Here is an 18843-nt window from a genome sequence, read left to right on the forward strand (position 1 = left end):
TTAAACCAGAGAGCAATGACTAGCATCCTAAAAGTAGCAAGCTAGTTATTACAAATCTATATCAATGATTTATTTAAAGAAATACATGGATCTACAAATCATTTCTAGAATGACAGCCAAATAACCAGAGTTCGATAGGAAAAAAACAGAATCCTGGATATTTTTGTTTACATATCTATGTACAGAAGGAAATTGTAATTTTTAAAAAATATTCAGATTATCTGTACCTATCTAGCTATAAATAAGTATTTTTGCATATGAATCAAGAAGTAACTGCACAGCTTTTGAGTTTGATCCATTGCTCAATCATGGCATAATACACAGATTTAAACAAATTTAGTCCCACTGACAGTTGAAATGACTTCAGTAGAAATCTTTAGAACTTGGAAGATTTGTAGAAAGCTGTTGAAAATATCTAAGTTGCTCTTTAGTTTTTGCACAATTTAAATGCTTTTAAATGAACATGGCCACATAAGAAGCAGATCTCCGATCACAAAATAATCACTAATTATTTTGGCAGAAGGTTACTAGAAAAAAAAATCCAAGTCATTTATGAATTGGATTATGAACTTTCTACCTACACAGTATCCATTTGTTTCCCTGCATTCAAAGTTAGCTTGTCCTTTGCACAGCTGCTTGTTTTATTATCGACCCATTCAACAGCAGTACCAATTTATGCTACATATTTCAGAGTACTTCACTTCAAAATAACAGATTACATATCTACATTTATAAAATAGCATTCACAGTTTACTACTGTGGGTATTCCCCCAAAAATACTTTAGCCTCTGGAGTGCTTATAGGTCATTACCCAAGCTGACTTTCATGTCAGTGGAGTGCAATTGCTTTTCAATGAAGTTTATTAAATTCATCCCAATGAAAGTGCTTTTCCTTGCAAATATGCCAAAGGTGCATTTCAACCGGTTTATCTTGCAGTGCGTTCAGTTATCCTGAATAGTGCCTATTTCATCTTCTTCTACAATTTGCCACTTCGTCAGCTAAAGCCCCAAATTTGATCTGTTGCCCATTTTTCTTTCCTTCTGTTTTCTTTATAATCTGCTACAGTGTTTTCTCTTTGTGTATCCACAGCAATGGGATCCTATCTTGTGCAGGACTTTTAGGGAGTTTTAAGAAACTGACTGGGGAATTACCAGCCTATCTTAGGACACTTTAACATCGGTGCATTGGACATGCCTACACTCTTCTAGGCTGAGATAATGGGGATTCTCTCTCTCCCCCCCACCTCCTGTTTTCAGAGGTTTACAATTGGGGAGGATATTTGCAAGAGGGTGGAATTAGAGAATCCATTTCTATCTCCAAAGGTGGAGATCCCTGAAAATTAAAAAAAAAAAAAGAAAAAGCTTTTGGCCGCTGGCATACCTTACAGGAAGTCTAGGAATACATCCTAGGATGATAAAGTTTTGACTTTTATGTCCCACATTCGTTTGAAAACAGTCCATTAGTGTCTGCAAATAGATGGTTGTGAGCAGTAAGCATGGCTTCTGAGTGCTGTATGACCACTTATCTCTATTTTACACTGTTTGAATCTTATTATTCTGATCAAATTTTCTAAAAATCTTTTTACTGGCTGAAAACAAAACTTTTCACGGCTGTTTTAGTGTAATTCAAACTGACCCCCTCATTAAGCATTCTCAATCAGTTTTCTTGACTTTGGAGGAGAATGTAAACAGCCTTTGCCTTCTGAAACTAAAGAAAGTGATCCTTTTATAGATATATTTTTGGACAAAATAACTCGCCCCTTTTTTAATATAAAGCCAATAGCTTCAAAGCATCTCAGCCACTTTGCATACTTAGGCCCCAGGTGATTCTGGTTCATTGCTTACGTAAGTGCATTTCTTCAGAGGGTGACTGTGGTTGTGCCACAATGATGTCAATAACCTTACTCAGCTGCTCCCTATTGTTTCCACTATGATCAGTAATAATTAACACTAAATACACACTTTTTCTGTGCAGTATTATTTCACAAGGAAATAGATGTATGGAAATCTGCCATTTCCTTTTAAGTTGAATACAAATTTTCTGCAGCAGATTGAAAGAAATAAAAGACACAGTTTTACAGAGGTGTCTGTGGGATATGTGTTGTTTTGCAAAAGAGCAAATGGCAGCTGTGACTGTATGCCAAAAGTGCACTTCTTTTTATGTACACCACTTTTGCCAGTTTGTTTGGGGATTCTTGCCTTTGGCTATGGAGGATTGTAGTTGGCATATGTGGATATGTCCCAGCTTTGCTTATAGCACCTCTATAAAAGTTTTAGCAAAGCAATTGAGAAAAACAGCCTTCAAATTCTAAATGCTTTAACCAGAGCAATGATGCTCTCAATCAACTAAAGGGCCTGATTCAGCTAAGCAACACTGTCTGGTTGAAAGGTTTAGAATAGGAACAAGATTTACATTATTTTTATTCACCTTGTAGCACCTTTATTTGCCCTCAAATGCAGCAAGCTCAAATGCAGTTGCAACATACCAATTGCCTAGGCTTTTGACAATATCTGCACCGTATTAAATTAATGCCTATTGTAGAAACATGGCATGCATGCATATTTATTAATGCTTGATACCAATAATATTAAGTACTAAGATTTTAACTGAAAAGGTTGAATTAAAGAAAACTTTGAAATTTAAAAAACTCAGTATAAAATTATTACTTTAATTTATTGAAAATAACCCAGAAAATTAAAATATTACTAAATGACTACAAAGTTAATTAAAATGTTAAAAAGATAAAAAATGTGGGCAGAAAACAAATGTCAAGGAAACCTTTTAAATTCAATATTTCCTTGTAAAATGTCTTCGTTTGAAGGGCACTGTTACTAATTCTAAGCCTATCTATTTTTCTGCTTATGTAACAGATTTACTGCTCATGTGGAAAGAGCAGGGTATCATATGAAAATAGGTTTAATAGAATAGCGTAGAATAAAAAAATATGCATATAATCAAGACATAAAGAAAATTATATCTAAATGAAAACTTAAGACAGGATGACAATATCTTCAATCCCAGATTATTCTGTTTTACCAGAACGCTCAATCTCTGCAATGTGAGAACTTTACAAATGAAAAAGTATGTTGTTTAAACAAGTCAGCTGCTGCTTTCATGGGGGGTACTTCACTTTAAATTCAGGACACTTGTATATCAGGTTTTCAAGAAAATCTTGTACAATGTAAGGAATGTTGAAATTATAGTCACATGCCAAAGTCATTAGATTTCATTAGAATAAAATGATCTCATGAGGAACAAATATATTAACAAAATAATAGATAGATATAGAGAAAATTATCTATCCTACGTCTTCATTGGTTTTGAAGCCTTCAATCTGTCTCTTGGTTCAAACCACATTGGGTTTTTTTGCAGCTTTCTCAAGACCAGGCATGATCAAAAATTAAACTGATATACAATAGACTAGATCTTTGGCTTTACATTTTGATAGGCTAATCTATCAACAAAGAGTAATGTTACAATAATTAGAGAATGATTATAATAATAATTTCTTCTCTGGAGCATATAACTTTCAAGAATTGGAATATTTTCCATAGAACTCTATATTCAAATCTCTGTCTTCAAATCTTGGCTGCCCAAACAAACATTAATTACTGAATGCTTTTGCAAGCATTTCAGCATGCAAAAATATTAAATATGGAAGACTAACATAAGGTGTGGTTAGGTATCATAACTCTTTGCTAAATTGATACACTTGGTTCTTATAGCTTCTACAATTGCAGAATATGTGCTGTAAACTAGCTGGCAGAGATGGCTAACAAAAGGAACTCAATTCTGAAGATGAATTCACTTCAGTGATTCGGAAGACAAAAGCTTCCTTTAAGTTTATACGCTTTTGTACAACATAGTCCCAGCATATTAATCCTATACAATACGTTGTATTTAAATGAATAATAGGTTGGATATAAAGCAAGGAATGTTTTTAAATGAGATGGAGATTAAGTTGTATTAGGAATCTGTATTTTCTAGAACAGATCAGACTGCAGTGATAGGCAATGCTTCTTGCCAAAGGACTAGATGCTGCAAATGGGAGAGGGGAGACTGAAGTGGACACTTTCAAATCACAAGTACATGCTGGTGGAAATTTCTAAGAGAGGGCATGTCTAGATTTACACATACAGAGGAATTTACAGTACATATAGAAATTTCCCTTTGTAGTAAGTAAATCCTGTCATTCAAGTCAATGGTTCTTTTGCAGGACAGTATGTGACAATTTGATATATTCCACACTTTATTTATATCCCACTTTTCTTATTTTAATAAATAACTCAAAGTAGTAAATATACATAATCCTTCTTCTTCCCACAACAACAACAACCCTGTGTGAAGTTGAGCTTTTCTGCCTAAGGGAGGCCTAGAACTCATAATCTTCTGGTTTCTAGCCTGATGCCTTAATCACTAGACCAAATTGGCTCACATGTTTGCAAATATGTCTTGGGTGGGGAAGGGGAAGAATTGAATAAGAGCTGGGACCACCTCATAGCAGAATATAAATTTTGCATCCTATGCCACTTTACAGTATAGTTTTTGCTTGGATTTTTTTCTCCACCATTGAACACAATGGTAAAAGTGCCCTTTGCAGTCCTAGCTGTTCTCTATAGGAAACCTAATAGGATGAAAATTAATTTGCATGGCATGCAATGTAGTTGGGTCTTAAGATATAGCTCGAATTTAAACTTTAGGATAAACTTCATTTCCTTTTAATTGCTGTGTTTTCCAGAATTTGAAAAGTGATCCAGGGGAGAAATTACTGCTATGGCAGAAAAAAAAATGACTTCTATTTTCCTTTACTATTTGTGAGGGGTTTTAATGCAGAAAATTACAGCATATAACTAGACTTCCATTTTTAGTTTGAAACAGAATGCTCCGGTGCTCTAAGGGCTCTTGAAAAGGGGTTCTAGTACAAAGGAAGTATTCAGTTTCAAACACTGTGTAGTATGCATAGTAGTACCACATGGTAATTTTGGGATTAAAAGTAATATACCCTTCAATTGCATTTGACTCACAATGGTATATCTTATGCTGGCTGAGAGTTCACGGTGTCTGTGGATGATAGCTTTTGTTCAGTTTATTGGCTGTAGAAGGGTTCTGATGTATGCCAGCTCAGTTCAGTCTGAGACTTTCAGTACTCAGCGTTATGACTTTCTGAGGCAACATTTTCTCTCCAACTAGTTTGATAAGGATTCCTATATCAGTTAAGACATTTAATCCACAGTACTGATCATAAAAACACAAGTATTAGGAGTAGGGTTAGTACTCCCCGAGATACACTTTCTTGTGAAATGTTAAGCTCTCAATTAGTTTTAGAACTTAGATCTTCCAAGCGACCTTGGAAGTCTTCTAGTCCAACTCCCTGCTCAAGTAGGAAACCCTATACCATTCCAGACATATGGCTGTGCAATGTCTTCTTTAAAACCTCCAGTGATGGAGAACTCACAACTTCCTGAGGTAAACTGTTCCACTGATTAATTGTTCTCACTGTCAGGAAATTTCTAGGTTGGATCTCTGTTTAATAATTTTCCAACCATTATTTCCTGTCCTGCCCTCAGGTGCTTTGTAGAATAAGTATTGGAAGACTGTCATAGTCTTTGATTCACTATAGTCTCTAATTCGTAGAATTGTATTCATTTATTTGCCTGTATAATCCATGGGTATACAATTACACCTATGGGATTTCTCCTCCACCATGGGCAGAAAACTTTCTGAAGCACCAGAACAATTACAAGCACCAAAAATGCATGCTGATAGAATAGATGGCATAAAAAAGAATCCCCTCAAGGGATGCAGTTGAATTGCAGCTAAGAACCACTTTGGCCTTCACTTTGAGGCATTTCCTCTATTAACATGCCATTGCTTTCCTGCTCTCCGCATCAACATGCATGGAACTGCTGAAGTAACCATTAGCCAATTATGGCCCCTCTAGCTGAGAGCGCAGAAAATGCCATTTCAAAGAGAAACAAAAATCCTGCTCATTGCAAAAAAGGATAAGTGATAGCACTGGTTCCCAATCCACTGACTTGCAATGCATTTGGGGTGCACTTGTTTTGGCACAAGAAAAAAAGATCCCAGCTGTGAAGCTGCCTTCTTACATTCAGTCAACATGCTGCCGCAAAGTAACCTTAACACTCCGACAGAACGTTTTTAACTGGGGCCTTCCTTCACAGAGGCTCAGGGTCTAATCCCTGGAGTTGAAGGATGTATTGGGGGTTGCTGCTGCAAAAGCAAAGGAAGATTGCTCAGAATGGTTGACTTTTACACCATTCTTTCTTCCTTCCAGAGGAGATATTTATTGCCAATGCAATAAATATGGCTGCTGGTTTATGTTGCTAGGAGGAAGTGGGATGAAACAGGGGTTCCTTCCATTGAGAAAACAGGATTCTCAAACAGCAATTAAAAGTAGCTTCAATTAAATTTCAGGTGCCTGAGCATGACAATACTGTCTCAAGTCTCTAACAATCTGACAGTATGAAATCAAACAAATTGTACACCAATCTTGAACCAGCAGGAAGTTGTGGTATGGTGGATTTCCTTATTACTATTGTGCACTAATTACATGCCTCGTATGACAAATGAGAATTATGTAAATTACACAAATAGATTTCACTGAGATATTTGTGGATATTAACCCTGGCCAGTAGTACATTTAGTTCATTTTTCAATTGTTTTTTTTTTTTGTACTGTCATTTAGAATATTAATTTTTATAGCTTGGACAATACTTTAAAGATCAATGATAATCACAGTTTCACAGCTACAGCTACTGGGAGATTTTGAATTAACTATTGGTTGGAAAAACTAAAATTTTATGCTATCTTTCTGATTCAAATACTTTCATTCTAAAATCCTAAAGAAGAAAAATAGTAATCCTGAATTTTAACATCTATTACTATACAGTCCAATATTTTACATGAGAAAATAAAACTAATATAATGAAGTTAGGATTCAATCTGCCTAGGCTTTATGATGAAGTATAGAGAGAAACATGCCTTAACATTGGCCCAATGATGTCCTAATTTCTGCATGGAGAAATTTGCAATATAATTAGTTTGATTTATTTACTTAATTACTGAGTTTTTAAAATACCACCTCATAACTATTAAGTGTGGGATTGTTTAAAAGAAACTGTGTATATAATGAGCTGCATTTGCATGAAATGTAGCAGGAAAGGATTACCTTCCTTTCAAATCCATTCATAAAAAAAGCTATTCATTCATAAAAACATGTTTAAATAAGCAGTCCTGTATTGCAATGGAAGACAAGTTTGTTCTAGGGTCTGGCTCTGCAACTCCATTACTATAATATCTACAATTAAAACCAGATCTTGTGATTTTCACTGGAGCCAGCAGTGGAATAAGGAGTCTGACCTGCCAGGCTCTCTTCTAGAATCAAGGGAGATGCAATTTACACAGGAAACTCTTAAGGACTTATAGGCGGGACACAGAAATGTGCCAGTTAATGGCTATTTCTTTGGAAAATTAGAAGTGTTGAAGTTTCATGGCTCCTTCTGGCAAGTTCTGTCCATAGGTAGGGAGCAATAACTATTGAGAAGAATGGAAGCTACTGCTAATTGCAGGATTTAACAAGCTATCAATCTGGAAGAATCAATGATTTAGGCATTTGGACTGTAACATACACAGATCACACACTAGGTCCCATACGGTGCCCTTTAGCCAATAAATATTGGTTACAAGGCTATGGCTGATTATAAATGTAAGTCAGGAAACTAGAAGACACATGCTTTTAAAATGAAGATAGCTACAGAAGATAAAGCAATGATTTTCAAATATTCCTGATTTTTAAGACCATTCTTTTCTCTTTTAAAATATAAGTATATCCAACTACATTTCCTTTTTGCAACAAAAGCAAAGTCACTGAGCTGGATTATATTAACTATTAAACTTTTAAGGAAGAATTAGAAGGCTGCAGTGTTAATTTTTTTTAAATCAAGGTTTGAAGCAAGGCATGGATGTCTGCAAGGATGGGACATGTGGCAGAATATATGTTGTGATATTCTGATGCAAACCACCCCAGTGTTGTGTACAACACTGCAATGCATGTAGAAAAAAAATGAAATTTACATCATGTTATCATAATGCTTGTTTTGCCATTTTGGCATCATCATAGTTAGCAACGGAGACCTATAGAGTTAGGATTTTGTTAGCCTACCTGAAAATTTGGCCCTCATCAAAATTTCATTTCATATTAAATAGGAAGAAAGAAAAAAGGAAACTATTGTGCACATTTAAGCAGAGATATTGTTTACTGTCTTATACTTTTTCTATGGATACCTGCAGAATATGTGGAATTTTGGGGTTAAGGGTATCCAACAAACTGCACCTTGAAGAAAAATAAATTGCTTATCTGAAGAAAAATATCCATATAAAGTCAGAAAGCTTGTTTTAAAACAATAAGTTCAAATACTTATCTAAATGTCATTAACCTCTGAGTTTTCTAATTTGAGAATACCAGCAAGCAATATTCTAGATTGATCATGGGCAGAGCAATTAATTTTGTATTATCTGCTTTCCAAATGGATTTGGTGTTGCACGATTTGATGGCTTGGTTCTTTTTTATCTAACCTACTTGTTTGGGTCCTTTGTGGTCCCAGCTGTAGGCATCCTAACAATTGGCTCTGTAAGATCTGTCCAGGTTACTTGCTGTGTGTGTCATGCTTTGGCTCCTGCCTTAATCTCCAGTAAAATCATTCTGCCACTGATAACCTCATGAGATATGTTTTGTTCTTTGCTGAATCCCAAAAGAACATGCCTTTCATACAGCATACCAAATGAATGAATAAGGACCTGCTATTTAAGAGTATCAGCTTTTATATCCATCAGCTGTTAAGTAAGTAAGTCCAAAGCCTACCTCTTGCAAGAGTTTCTTAATATGCTTCTTTATATTTCTGAAGACAATCCTCATCTTGTTGCACTCCTTAAATTTTGTCCATCAGAGTTAAGTACAAATCTTATTTCTACACTGATTCTCTGTTCTTCTATCTTTATTCTCTGTTTTGAAATTAATAAACAGCAGACTGTATACACTAAGGTAACTGATTCCTCCTAAAAGTGCATTCCAAATATATTAAGTTTTGAGAATTGAAGTGATTCTTTTTCTATTCTTGTGCCTTTCAATGCTACAATTTCAAGGAACCAATTATTTTTCTTTAAATCAACATGTAAAAGCCAAAAGTAAAAAATAAATAAGCAAATGCTGGGAGATTACTTACAGATTTGACTGAGAATATAACAGCCACAAACACCCTTAATTTGTTTAAGGTCTTGTTTAGTATTTCTTCTTTGTGCTAGAACAAAACTTCTCAATAACAGTCTCACAATAGTCTTTACTGGGAAGCTCAAATCAGTCCTTCCCCCTTTTACCTTCAGAGTTCCCTTCATATGTGTTCCTTTTCTTGTAAGAGCCAATATCCAAAGTTGGTACTTCAATATTATTCTTGTGAGTAGTTGTAGTTGCACTGATGAATGAAGTTCCAAAGGCTTGACTTTCACTTTGTTTTGGCAATTCCAGAGTCACCTTTCATATATAGATATAGTATATATATTTATATTATTATTCATTTTACATTTTAAATTATTTTATTTTGCTGGTCACTTCCATATTGCTTCATTCAGATTCCAGAATAACGTTCAGAGTAAGGAGAAAATATAAAGAGAATGAAAAAGAAAAGTTTAAGTGCAAACTAATTTTCCAGTGATTTCCAGAGTGTGTTTTACCTGTCCTTATTTTTTTCTTTTTCTATTTTCCCTCCTGACCCTGCCTTAAAAACGTTAAAGTGTTTAAAAATCCAGTGTTATTCTTCCTTCTAGTGCTATATAATGCTCTCAGCTTTAGCTGATAAAGAAATGGAGGGGAGAATTATTACATGTGGCATTCAATGTATATAAAACATGAACAGGAGGCTCTCTTTATATAAATATTCAATATTCATTGGCACTGTGCCCTCAAAAAGCCCAAGTTAGTTTGCATGTGTATGAGTGTGTGTCCTGATACAATTTTCGACTTGTAGCCACCTGTAATTTCATGCACCAGAATAGGAATGAATGAGGTCTCTGCCTTGGAAAAGAATTCACAACTGCAAAAGTAGAGAGAGCAACTGGCCATAAGCAAGCTGGATTAGACATTTTGATTAGCGGGCAGAATAAAAAAAAGGTTAAAGAAATTGGCCTTTCAATCTCAGTCATTAGTTCATTACCTATGGTATAAAAATTGTCTTTTTCTACCCCTTTCCCACCTTTTGAAACTGCCTTGCCTTCTGCAGGAATGCTTCAGTGGCTCTGGCACTTCCTGCTGATAGAAACTGACCAGGGTGACTTTCTTGGCAGCCCCCGAGCTGGATCCCTATAAGAACACCAGCCTGACAGCAGGCAACCACTTCAGGGGCAGTTCCTAGCATGCGTGGCTGGTCTGATCTTTTCTTCCTCTAAAAGAAGTGCTTGGAAAGGAAGAAAAGCCAGACTTTTTTTTTCTTTTGCTTCTTCCTAAATTTCTGGAATCATTGATTTAAATGATTCTCTCTCCCTTCTCTTTGCAGACATCAAATGGAGGGAAGATTTGGCAAGAGAAAGTAAGAAAAGGGGGAAGGAAGAGAAAATGGGGAGGAGGAAGGAGAGGAAGAGAGTGCTGGTATGGTTTCCCCATTTCTCCCTGGGATTACACTACGGTGTTTCGGTGTCTGTAAGGTGGAGGAGGCAGCATCATGCCAGGCTTCAGAGAGAACTCTGAGAGGTATTCGGGATTCTCAGCCACAGTGGGTCGGATCCTTCCATTTTGTTTGTAAAAATATTTTGTGCTGTATTCCTGCAGGTAGTCCGGATGCTGTAGGGTACTTCGAGGAGGCAGGCTGTGATTCCAATAACCTGGGTTATCAAATGCCTTTTTGGGCTTTTCTGGCAATGGAAGCCCATTTTTCTTCAGGTACTCTGCATTTTCAAAGGTGCTTGCAAAGGTGTTGAGGTACAGGGGCTCATTCACATATTCATCCTCGACTTTGGACTGCCCAGTTTGGCTGTTGTGATAATCTGGGTTGTCCAGAGCTTGAAGATCACCATTCTTCCACCGAGAAACAAATGGATTCTCCTCCACTGGATTCAGGTGATCTTGGAAAAAGGAAAGAGATGTTAATTGAAATGAAAATAATTTCTACTGCAATGTGTACATTAAGGAAACATAACATTATAAATTTGGGGAAATAGTTTGTCAAAATATATACATATACACTAGGAAAAATGCATACAAAAATGCATAACTGAGTGAAAAGACAGACAAAACTCCATACATTTGAAACACAAATTTGGAAGCACTTGTGGAAATGACTAAAAGAAATTTATGGTAGGAACTGAGGCTAAGGGTAATGGACAAAACTATCCCATCCCTGTCAGCCTGTTCATACTTTAAGTTCCATAATGGAAACATTTCTCTGAGTCTTTTTTCCTTTTGGGGAAAAACACTTCTCTGATCAAACATTGCCAGCTATGGAATAGTCTACTCCTAACACCTAATGTTTTTGGTACATGTTTTATCGAATACTGTGTTTTTTTTCCTGCAGTGTTGCATTATTGTTATGCTTTTATGTTTTTATGTTTATACCTAGAGTGCTACATCTTCATAACCATAAGGTGCCGTCTTGCTAACATGACTTTCAACTGAGATAAACTCAGTCACATTTCATGTAAGTGAAAACAAGCTGCTCACTAGGAATAGGTGAATACAGAATCAAAAAACTGGGTTGTTACTTCCTGGTCTGCAGAACATAAATATTTTGTGTGTGTGTGTGTGTGTGTGTGTGTGTGTGTGTGTGTAAACAAGATTGGGCAACAAACAAGATTGGGCAACTTCTTAATTTTGTTTGCATTATCATGGAATATTTCTGATGGGAAAAAAATGCTAAGAAGTATTTTAATTATTACATCCTTATTCTGTGATAATGTTTTTTAAAATAATTTTCACCCAACCTTACCCATAAGGTAACTTGAAACTGGCATCTGATGGATGCTAGATTGTAAAATGGCACGTTCATTTTCAAGTGAGCTGAGCTCAGTCCAGGGGTGGTATTCATTTACCTTCGCTACTGGTTCGCAAATGTGAGCATGCGCGTGCACACACTCACTACGGTCTTGCATGCCTCCTCAATGCATGTGCAGAGCCTTCTGCGCATGCACAGAGGGTCAAAAACGGGATGTGATGATGTCCGGGCGGGTGGGCGGAGCCTCATGCCGCTGGCAGTACCAGACTGCGTGACTGGATAGAGCCGGCTGAATTTCACCACTGGCTCAGTCTACTGACAGTTTTGCACACATGCCTCCACTATATTAGAATCAGTGACGCAAAAAATGTTTCTTTACATTGCCTCATTAACTCTTAAGGGAACAAAAAATTTACATCCAAAATCTTACCTATCTTACTGTGACAAAAGGGGTTTTGAAAGATGTACAAGACTGAGAGAAAATAATAACTAATGCTTAATTGGTTGTATCTTGGATATCAAAGTTGTCATAGAAAATATCAAAATACCAAAAAAAAATCTTGCTTTTTAAAAGTTTCCTTGCATTTCAACAATTAACAAACAGGCTCAGGCTCAACCCATCCAAGACCGAGTGGCTGTGGTTTCTGACGTCCCAATATAGTCAGTTGACGCCATCGCTGACTATTGGGGGCGAATCGCTGGCCCCCACGGAGAGGGCTCGCAACTTGGGCGTCCTCCTGGATTCACGGCTGTCTTTACAAGAGCACTTGACGGCCGTGACCGGGAAGATTTTTCATCAGGTTCGCCTGATCAGCCAGTTGCATCACTTTCTGGATCGGGACTCGTTACGCACAGTCACTCATGCCCTCGTCACCTCCCACCTGGACTATTGTAACACTCTCTACATGGGGCTCCCCTTGAGGAGCACCCGGAGGCTCCAACTGGCGCAGAGTGCGGCCGCACGGGTGGTAATGGGAGCGACGTGGCGTTCCCATGTAACACCCCTCCTGCGCGAGCTGCACTGGCTCCCGGTGGTCTTCCGGATGTGCTTCAAGGTTTTGGTTACCACCTTTAAAGCGCTCCATGGCTCAGGACCTGGGTACTTGCGGGACCGCCTACTACCACCAATAGCCTCCCACCGGCCGGTACGCTCCCACAGAGAGGGGCTCCTCCGGGTGCCGTCGGCCAAACAATGCTGACTGGCAGCCCCCAGGGGGAGAGCCTTCTCTGTGGGGGCACCTACTATCTGGAACGAACTCCCCCCGGAGATACGGAGGATCCCGGATCTGCGCACCTTCCGCTGCGCCTTAAAGACCTTTTTATTTCACCAGGCAGGCCTGGCCTAATTTTCTCCCTCTTTTATAAAAGATTTTTAAATTTTTAATATTTTTTAGTATTTTATATATTCAAATTTTAAAATTGGTTTTAAATTGATTGGGGTTTTAATTTGGGCCAAAACTATTTAATTTGATTTTAATTCCACTTTTAAATTTTGTATGTATGTATTTTATTGTTTGGCTGTGCACCACCCTGAGTCCTTCGGGAGTAGGGCGGTATAGAAATCAAATAAAATAAATAAATAAAATAAATAAATATAGACTAAACCAAACACACAAACAGAAGCTATGCAAGGAAGCCAAGTAATTCTTGTGGAATTAAAAAAAGGGGGGGATTGGGGAGCAGAGAGAATGCCATAGTATTGTAGCTCTGGTTACTTGACCTGATTTTTCAGGAAGCAGTGCATTTCATAAAAGCCCATGGGCTGCTGAATGAGTGATATAGATTTTAATTACTTACAGTGCCAAATGTTGAAGCTTGACCAAACAGGATCACCTCTTCCTAGGAAGAGGCAATGAATATAACAGGGAAATGCTATCTATTTTCTTTTCCATATTATATGGTTGAGTACATTAAAGGCAGCAGGAAACTAATGATGCATTTCCTCTTAGCCCAGTGATCATGATGTTCAGTTGGACATTGGGAAAAGCAAAAACAAAAAACAAAAACAAAAAAACCTTTTACTTGAAAGTAACCTCTACTCTGCAGCTAAGCTTGCAATGTAATTGACAAGTCAAGCTCAATGCTACAAACAAAATGCCAAGAGCGTGAGGTCCTATAAACTCTTCCATCGTAAAGCCAATGTAGAAAAACAAGACTCTGCTTCTAGGAGACGTGCCTTTCATTTTACAGGTTGAATTGGTTTGACTGAAACAAAGAATAATTCAGACAACCCAGTACTAAACAGGAACCATGCAAATGTTAGGTCGCAAAGACAGTGGTCTTTCCCCACTTCCTAAGTCTTCCCACATGCACCAAGGGGAATCGGAACATAGCCATCCTGTGATAGCAGGTGAGCATGCTCTGGGGATAAGTAGCCCCACAATGAACCTGGCCTGATGCCTTGTAAGGCTTTAAAGGTTTAGGGTTCCTTCACTGTATGGTTTCTTGCCTGTATATATGTATAAATGGATGGATTGGCTTATGAAGGCATAAGTGTGGCCCAAACTTCAACCTTGGTACCTATGGCTCTTTGGATGGAAAAGATGATACTCCCCTACCTTGCAATGGTCTTTCATCCAAATAAATCTTATGCAATGGTACCACTTACCAGTTCAACTTGGAGGAAGGCATGGGAGAGATATGAGCACCAGCTGATGTCAGCCATTCTTGCTAGGGTTCATTTTATCTGTATAGAGCTCCAACCAGAATATTCTCTGAGCATTGATTATACTGGGCAGTGGGGGGTGGGAATTATTATCACTATGTGAGAGATATACCTGTTTTGCACTTTTCTGGCATTGGAGTCATATACCCTTCTTCATCCAGCTCAGTTCTTGGCCCTCGCTCTGGGATAAAAACTGTTGGGTCAGCGCTATACCTCTGAGTGATACTGTCATCTTGTGAAAGACTTGCCACTTGTTTCCGTAAAGTACCATTGCAGCAAGTGTCATCACAGATCTCAGCAGCTCCTTGCCTGATGGGAACTTCTGGAGCTATGCCTGGTATGGCAGTTCTGTATGGCAAAGGAACTCCTTGTTCTGTAGACAAGCTTCCATCTCTATAGATAAACTGATTCTATAAGAAACACAAAACACCATGTGAAAACCCCCCCACAGAATTAACATTAGAGCTTAGTTTCATGCATATAAGATGTTCAATTATTTGCTCAATAGGCACCTATGTTATGCAGAAGTTTTAGTTGTAACTGTTTCAGTCAACATTACACATATTTTTTTAGTTTGTTGTTTGACTCTGCAAGCATTGGCTAAAGGAACTGAGTGAATTCCACATGCATAGGTTTTCATTATTGCTGGATTCAACTTAAATTCTATTGGTTTAAGGTAATTCAAGATCCTTAGTTTATGCTTTTGAAATATTACCCTTCAAGAATGAAAACTTAGTGCATTTTTCTTAGATTTTAGATTACGATACAAATAATCTGCTGCCTCAAATAAGAGCCCAACCCTAATCCATCAATCTATGACTGCCAAATCTAAATTCAATCAGGATCAGATTCTATTTAATGTTTTTCCAAAATCTGATGGTCTCTATATGTTATTTCCCTGTTGTTGTTTTTTAAAAAAATCCCTAGTATTATAACACATTACCTTCTATGTTCAACTACACTCTTCTAGGGTTAGTAAGTTACCTCCCATCTCACAAAACCTGGCCTGAGAAATTGTGCTACATTTATTCCTGCCATTCATTTTGCATTTCCTAGAATTTCTCAGGTGCTTTTGCCAAGATAAACCTCAACATTTATATATAATACAAAATGTCATTGAAAGGACACCAAATGTCCTAAGTGTGGAAATTAGCTGACCTGCAGAAAGATTCCTTCAGTGACCTCCGCAACTAAGCCCACCTTAGTAGTCCTCTGTAGGAGAGAGTAGAGGGGAAAGTACTGCTGGCAGAAGGCATTCACAAGCAGGGTACAATATATACCCAGATGCCTATGACTTCTGTCTTTATCCTGAATTACTATAACAATACTTGTATAGGATGTATAGAGTTTGTACAATTTTGTATCATCTAGCACTTTATATCTCCCTTACTAGGCAATTATTTTACTACACAATAGAAACATGCTATAAATGTTAGTCACTGAGAATCATTTTCCTTCCCATTAAATGATTGGAAGTTTCACATGTGAAAGCATGTTTATATGAGCATCCAAATTTTGCTTTAAATAAAACTCTGAAACAAAAACATTCTATCCTTCCCCCCGTTTTTGAATTAGATCATTAGTTTTAACAACAATAATATAATTCCCAAACAGTAGGCTGACTGAATTATGTATTACTACTTAACTATGTATAACTGGACTAGTCTAGAAGAGCGTGCAAGAATGGCACAGAGACAGAAGCAGTGCTGACTCTTGGCCATCAGTCTCTTGGAAGGAGAAAGCCCTTGAACAGAACATCATCACAACTACTACTACTACTACTACTACTACTACTACTACTACTACTACTACTGATTTTATCAATAGTAATAGGAGCCCTTGGAGCAATACCCAAAGGGTTGCCTAGATAAATCAAACTTTTGAACTTATCAGGCCTGAGTATCCTGACTTTGCAAAAAACCACCATATTTGGAACTGCCTGTACACTCAGACATTATCTTGACAGCTCTTAGGTCCTTGGTTAGGACTTGAACTGTTAGGTTTTTACCAGTCCCAGACTGTGAATCAAATTGAAGATTAAATTTTCAATAACGATAACAATAACGATAACAACAACAACAACAACAACAATAATAATAGGAATGAAATTATGTATGCCGGTTCTTGAGCTGAAATGTAATTCTCCTTATTTCAGGAGCAGTTCTAAAGGGTGAGAGGATGTTGAAATCTTTGAAAACCATCCAATCTCTCCCACTCCTCTCTGAGAAAGATGATCTATATATTACATGATGTTGGAGCTCTGATGTCAGCAGGCAAACATTGGAAGAAATTTAGACAATCACCCGGGAGAGCAGACCGCTTCCTTTCTTCTTGAAGAGGAGATCTGAACTATCCAATGGATTCCAAAATATCTTCCTTATCACCATAAGATTATTGTTTAGAGTACAGCATTTAACATAATCATTTAAAACAAATATAATTGATCAAGTATTTCTTTATATTGTTCCAGGAATGAAATTTATCGACTTGGTTGTTATTTTTCATAAAATAAGAGGAAAGGAGAATGTTCTGGCATTGTGTGAATTTCCTGAGAAATTAATGATCAGTTCTTGTGGAACTCACTAGAACCTTTTAATGTTGATCTTTTAAAGAAATTACCATAGCTTTAATTAATGTCCATTCAGTAACTTTATACTGCATTTTCTGTGGATCAGTGTGGGCATTGTTCTTTGAATCCATACAAACATATTAAAATTATTATTTCCTTTCACATTTAATTTTTATATTTGCCTTCAAGCTATATGAACTCTTCTGAATTAAATGTGGCAATTTTTGGTTGTTATTTATTAGATTTTTGTTTTGTTAGGTTTATCAGATATCACAAAAGCTAATTGTCCCTCCAGCCGTTTTATCTGATTCCTTTTTTTCAGAGAAGGTTTAAACTTATGAAGGTTTTTAATACACAAAGTTTTTTCAGTATCATTAAACCAACCTAAACTAGAACAGGCACACTCATCCTAGCTTCAAAAAATATTATGGACCAAAGATAACACTTTGAATCTCCCAAATGCTTCTAGAATTAAGGATAATCTTACAATGTTTAGCACTCCCTTAATTTTATTATATTATTATAAGTTGTAACCGAACAATGTCCAGAGAACCCTGTTCAACAAAACAAAGCAAAATTTATTGTAAGGCAAATATTAATCTCTAGTAACATCTGATTCTATCCTAGAATTTTCTGTTAAGAGTTAATGAAATTTGTGTTATTCAGCTGCATTCAGCAACAAAACATGATCAACTCTCACCTACCCTTGGAGAACGAGAGAGTACATGGGATAGTGGAATTCATGAAGAGAGAAGGAGGATACATTTAAAAGGACAAACAAATCCTAACAGGTTGATTGTGAAATACTTACTCCTGACATAGGGGTGTAGGCAGGAGGAGGGCTGTGTCCAATTTCACTCTAATAGGAAAGAAAAATGGAATGACCAATATAGTAAGAGGTTACATGGATGAAAATAAGTCATATGAATTCTGTGAATTGGTGGAAAAACCATGAACAAATTAGGGAGATTTATTCAAACACCAGTACAATTCACCCCTTCTTGCTCAACACATCTCCAGAGGCAGTTTTGTGTGAGCTCAAAGTATGGAGAATTTGACTGTAGAATAATTAAGGAAAGTCTGAAAAGAGGTGTAGGACTTTTTTGCACAAAAGAATGATCAGCAAGCAGCAGGTCAGTTGCCCCTCTAAAATGAAGATTCAAATGGGATGATCTACTACTATTAACCTGGTCTAAAAGGAAGAGAAAAGATATTGCTTAACAATGAAGACAACACATAGATTTTACCTGAATAATTATATAATCACAAAATTCATTCTCTATAGTCTGGCTAAAAGACAGCAGATAAAAAGAAATACCTGTCTCTATGGCAGATTTTCAATGACTGAAAAATTAATGTGCTCATAGTTCAATAACACAGAAAGATAAGACTCTATTGCTGGATGCTACTTCTCTTTCTATGTTTTCATCCCAGTAATGTTCTAATGTCCTGCATCTATTGCTAGATTTCCTAGCAACAGATGCAGAATGTTTATTTTTCTAATACCCCCCCCTCCCAATATCAGTATCATGAACATGTATGCATCATAATGTACGCATTATATATGAAGACGAACATCATGCATCATCAGTATCATGAACATGTTCTTTATG

At 36.9% G+C, this 18843-nt stretch overlaps 1 protein-coding gene across 4 annotated transcripts in view; it reads right to left on the bottom strand.

Annotated features, from left to right (window-relative positions):
* Positions 1 to 9607: 9607 nt before the first annotated feature.
* Positions 9608 to 18843, bottom strand: part of ERBB4 (erb-b2 receptor tyrosine kinase 4) — a 1174706-nt gene continuing 1165470 nt past the window's right edge. For 2 of the 4 annotated variants that reach the window (XM_034433703.3, XM_060688173.2), the window contains exons 26-28: positions 18042 to 18089; positions 14774 to 15071; positions 9608 to 11130 (exon numbers count right to left, since the gene is read on the bottom strand). In XM_034433703.3, the coding sequence (XP_034289594.3) occupies positions 10685 to 11130; positions 14774 to 15071; positions 18042 to 18089 (792 nt within the window). In that variant the 3' untranslated portion in view covers positions 9608 to 10684. The remainder of the gene's footprint in view (positions 11131 to 14773; positions 15072 to 18041; positions 18090 to 18843) is intronic. The other 2 variants (XM_060688174.2, XM_060688175.2) reach the window with 1 other exon arrangement.

This window comes from Pantherophis guttatus, chromosome 1, assembly GCF_059756535.1.
Source record: "Pantherophis guttatus breed Tessera chromosome 1, ASM5975653v1, whole genome shotgun sequence".
NCBI classification, from domain to species: domain Eukaryota; kingdom Metazoa; phylum Chordata; class Lepidosauria; order Squamata; family Colubridae; genus Pantherophis; species Pantherophis guttatus.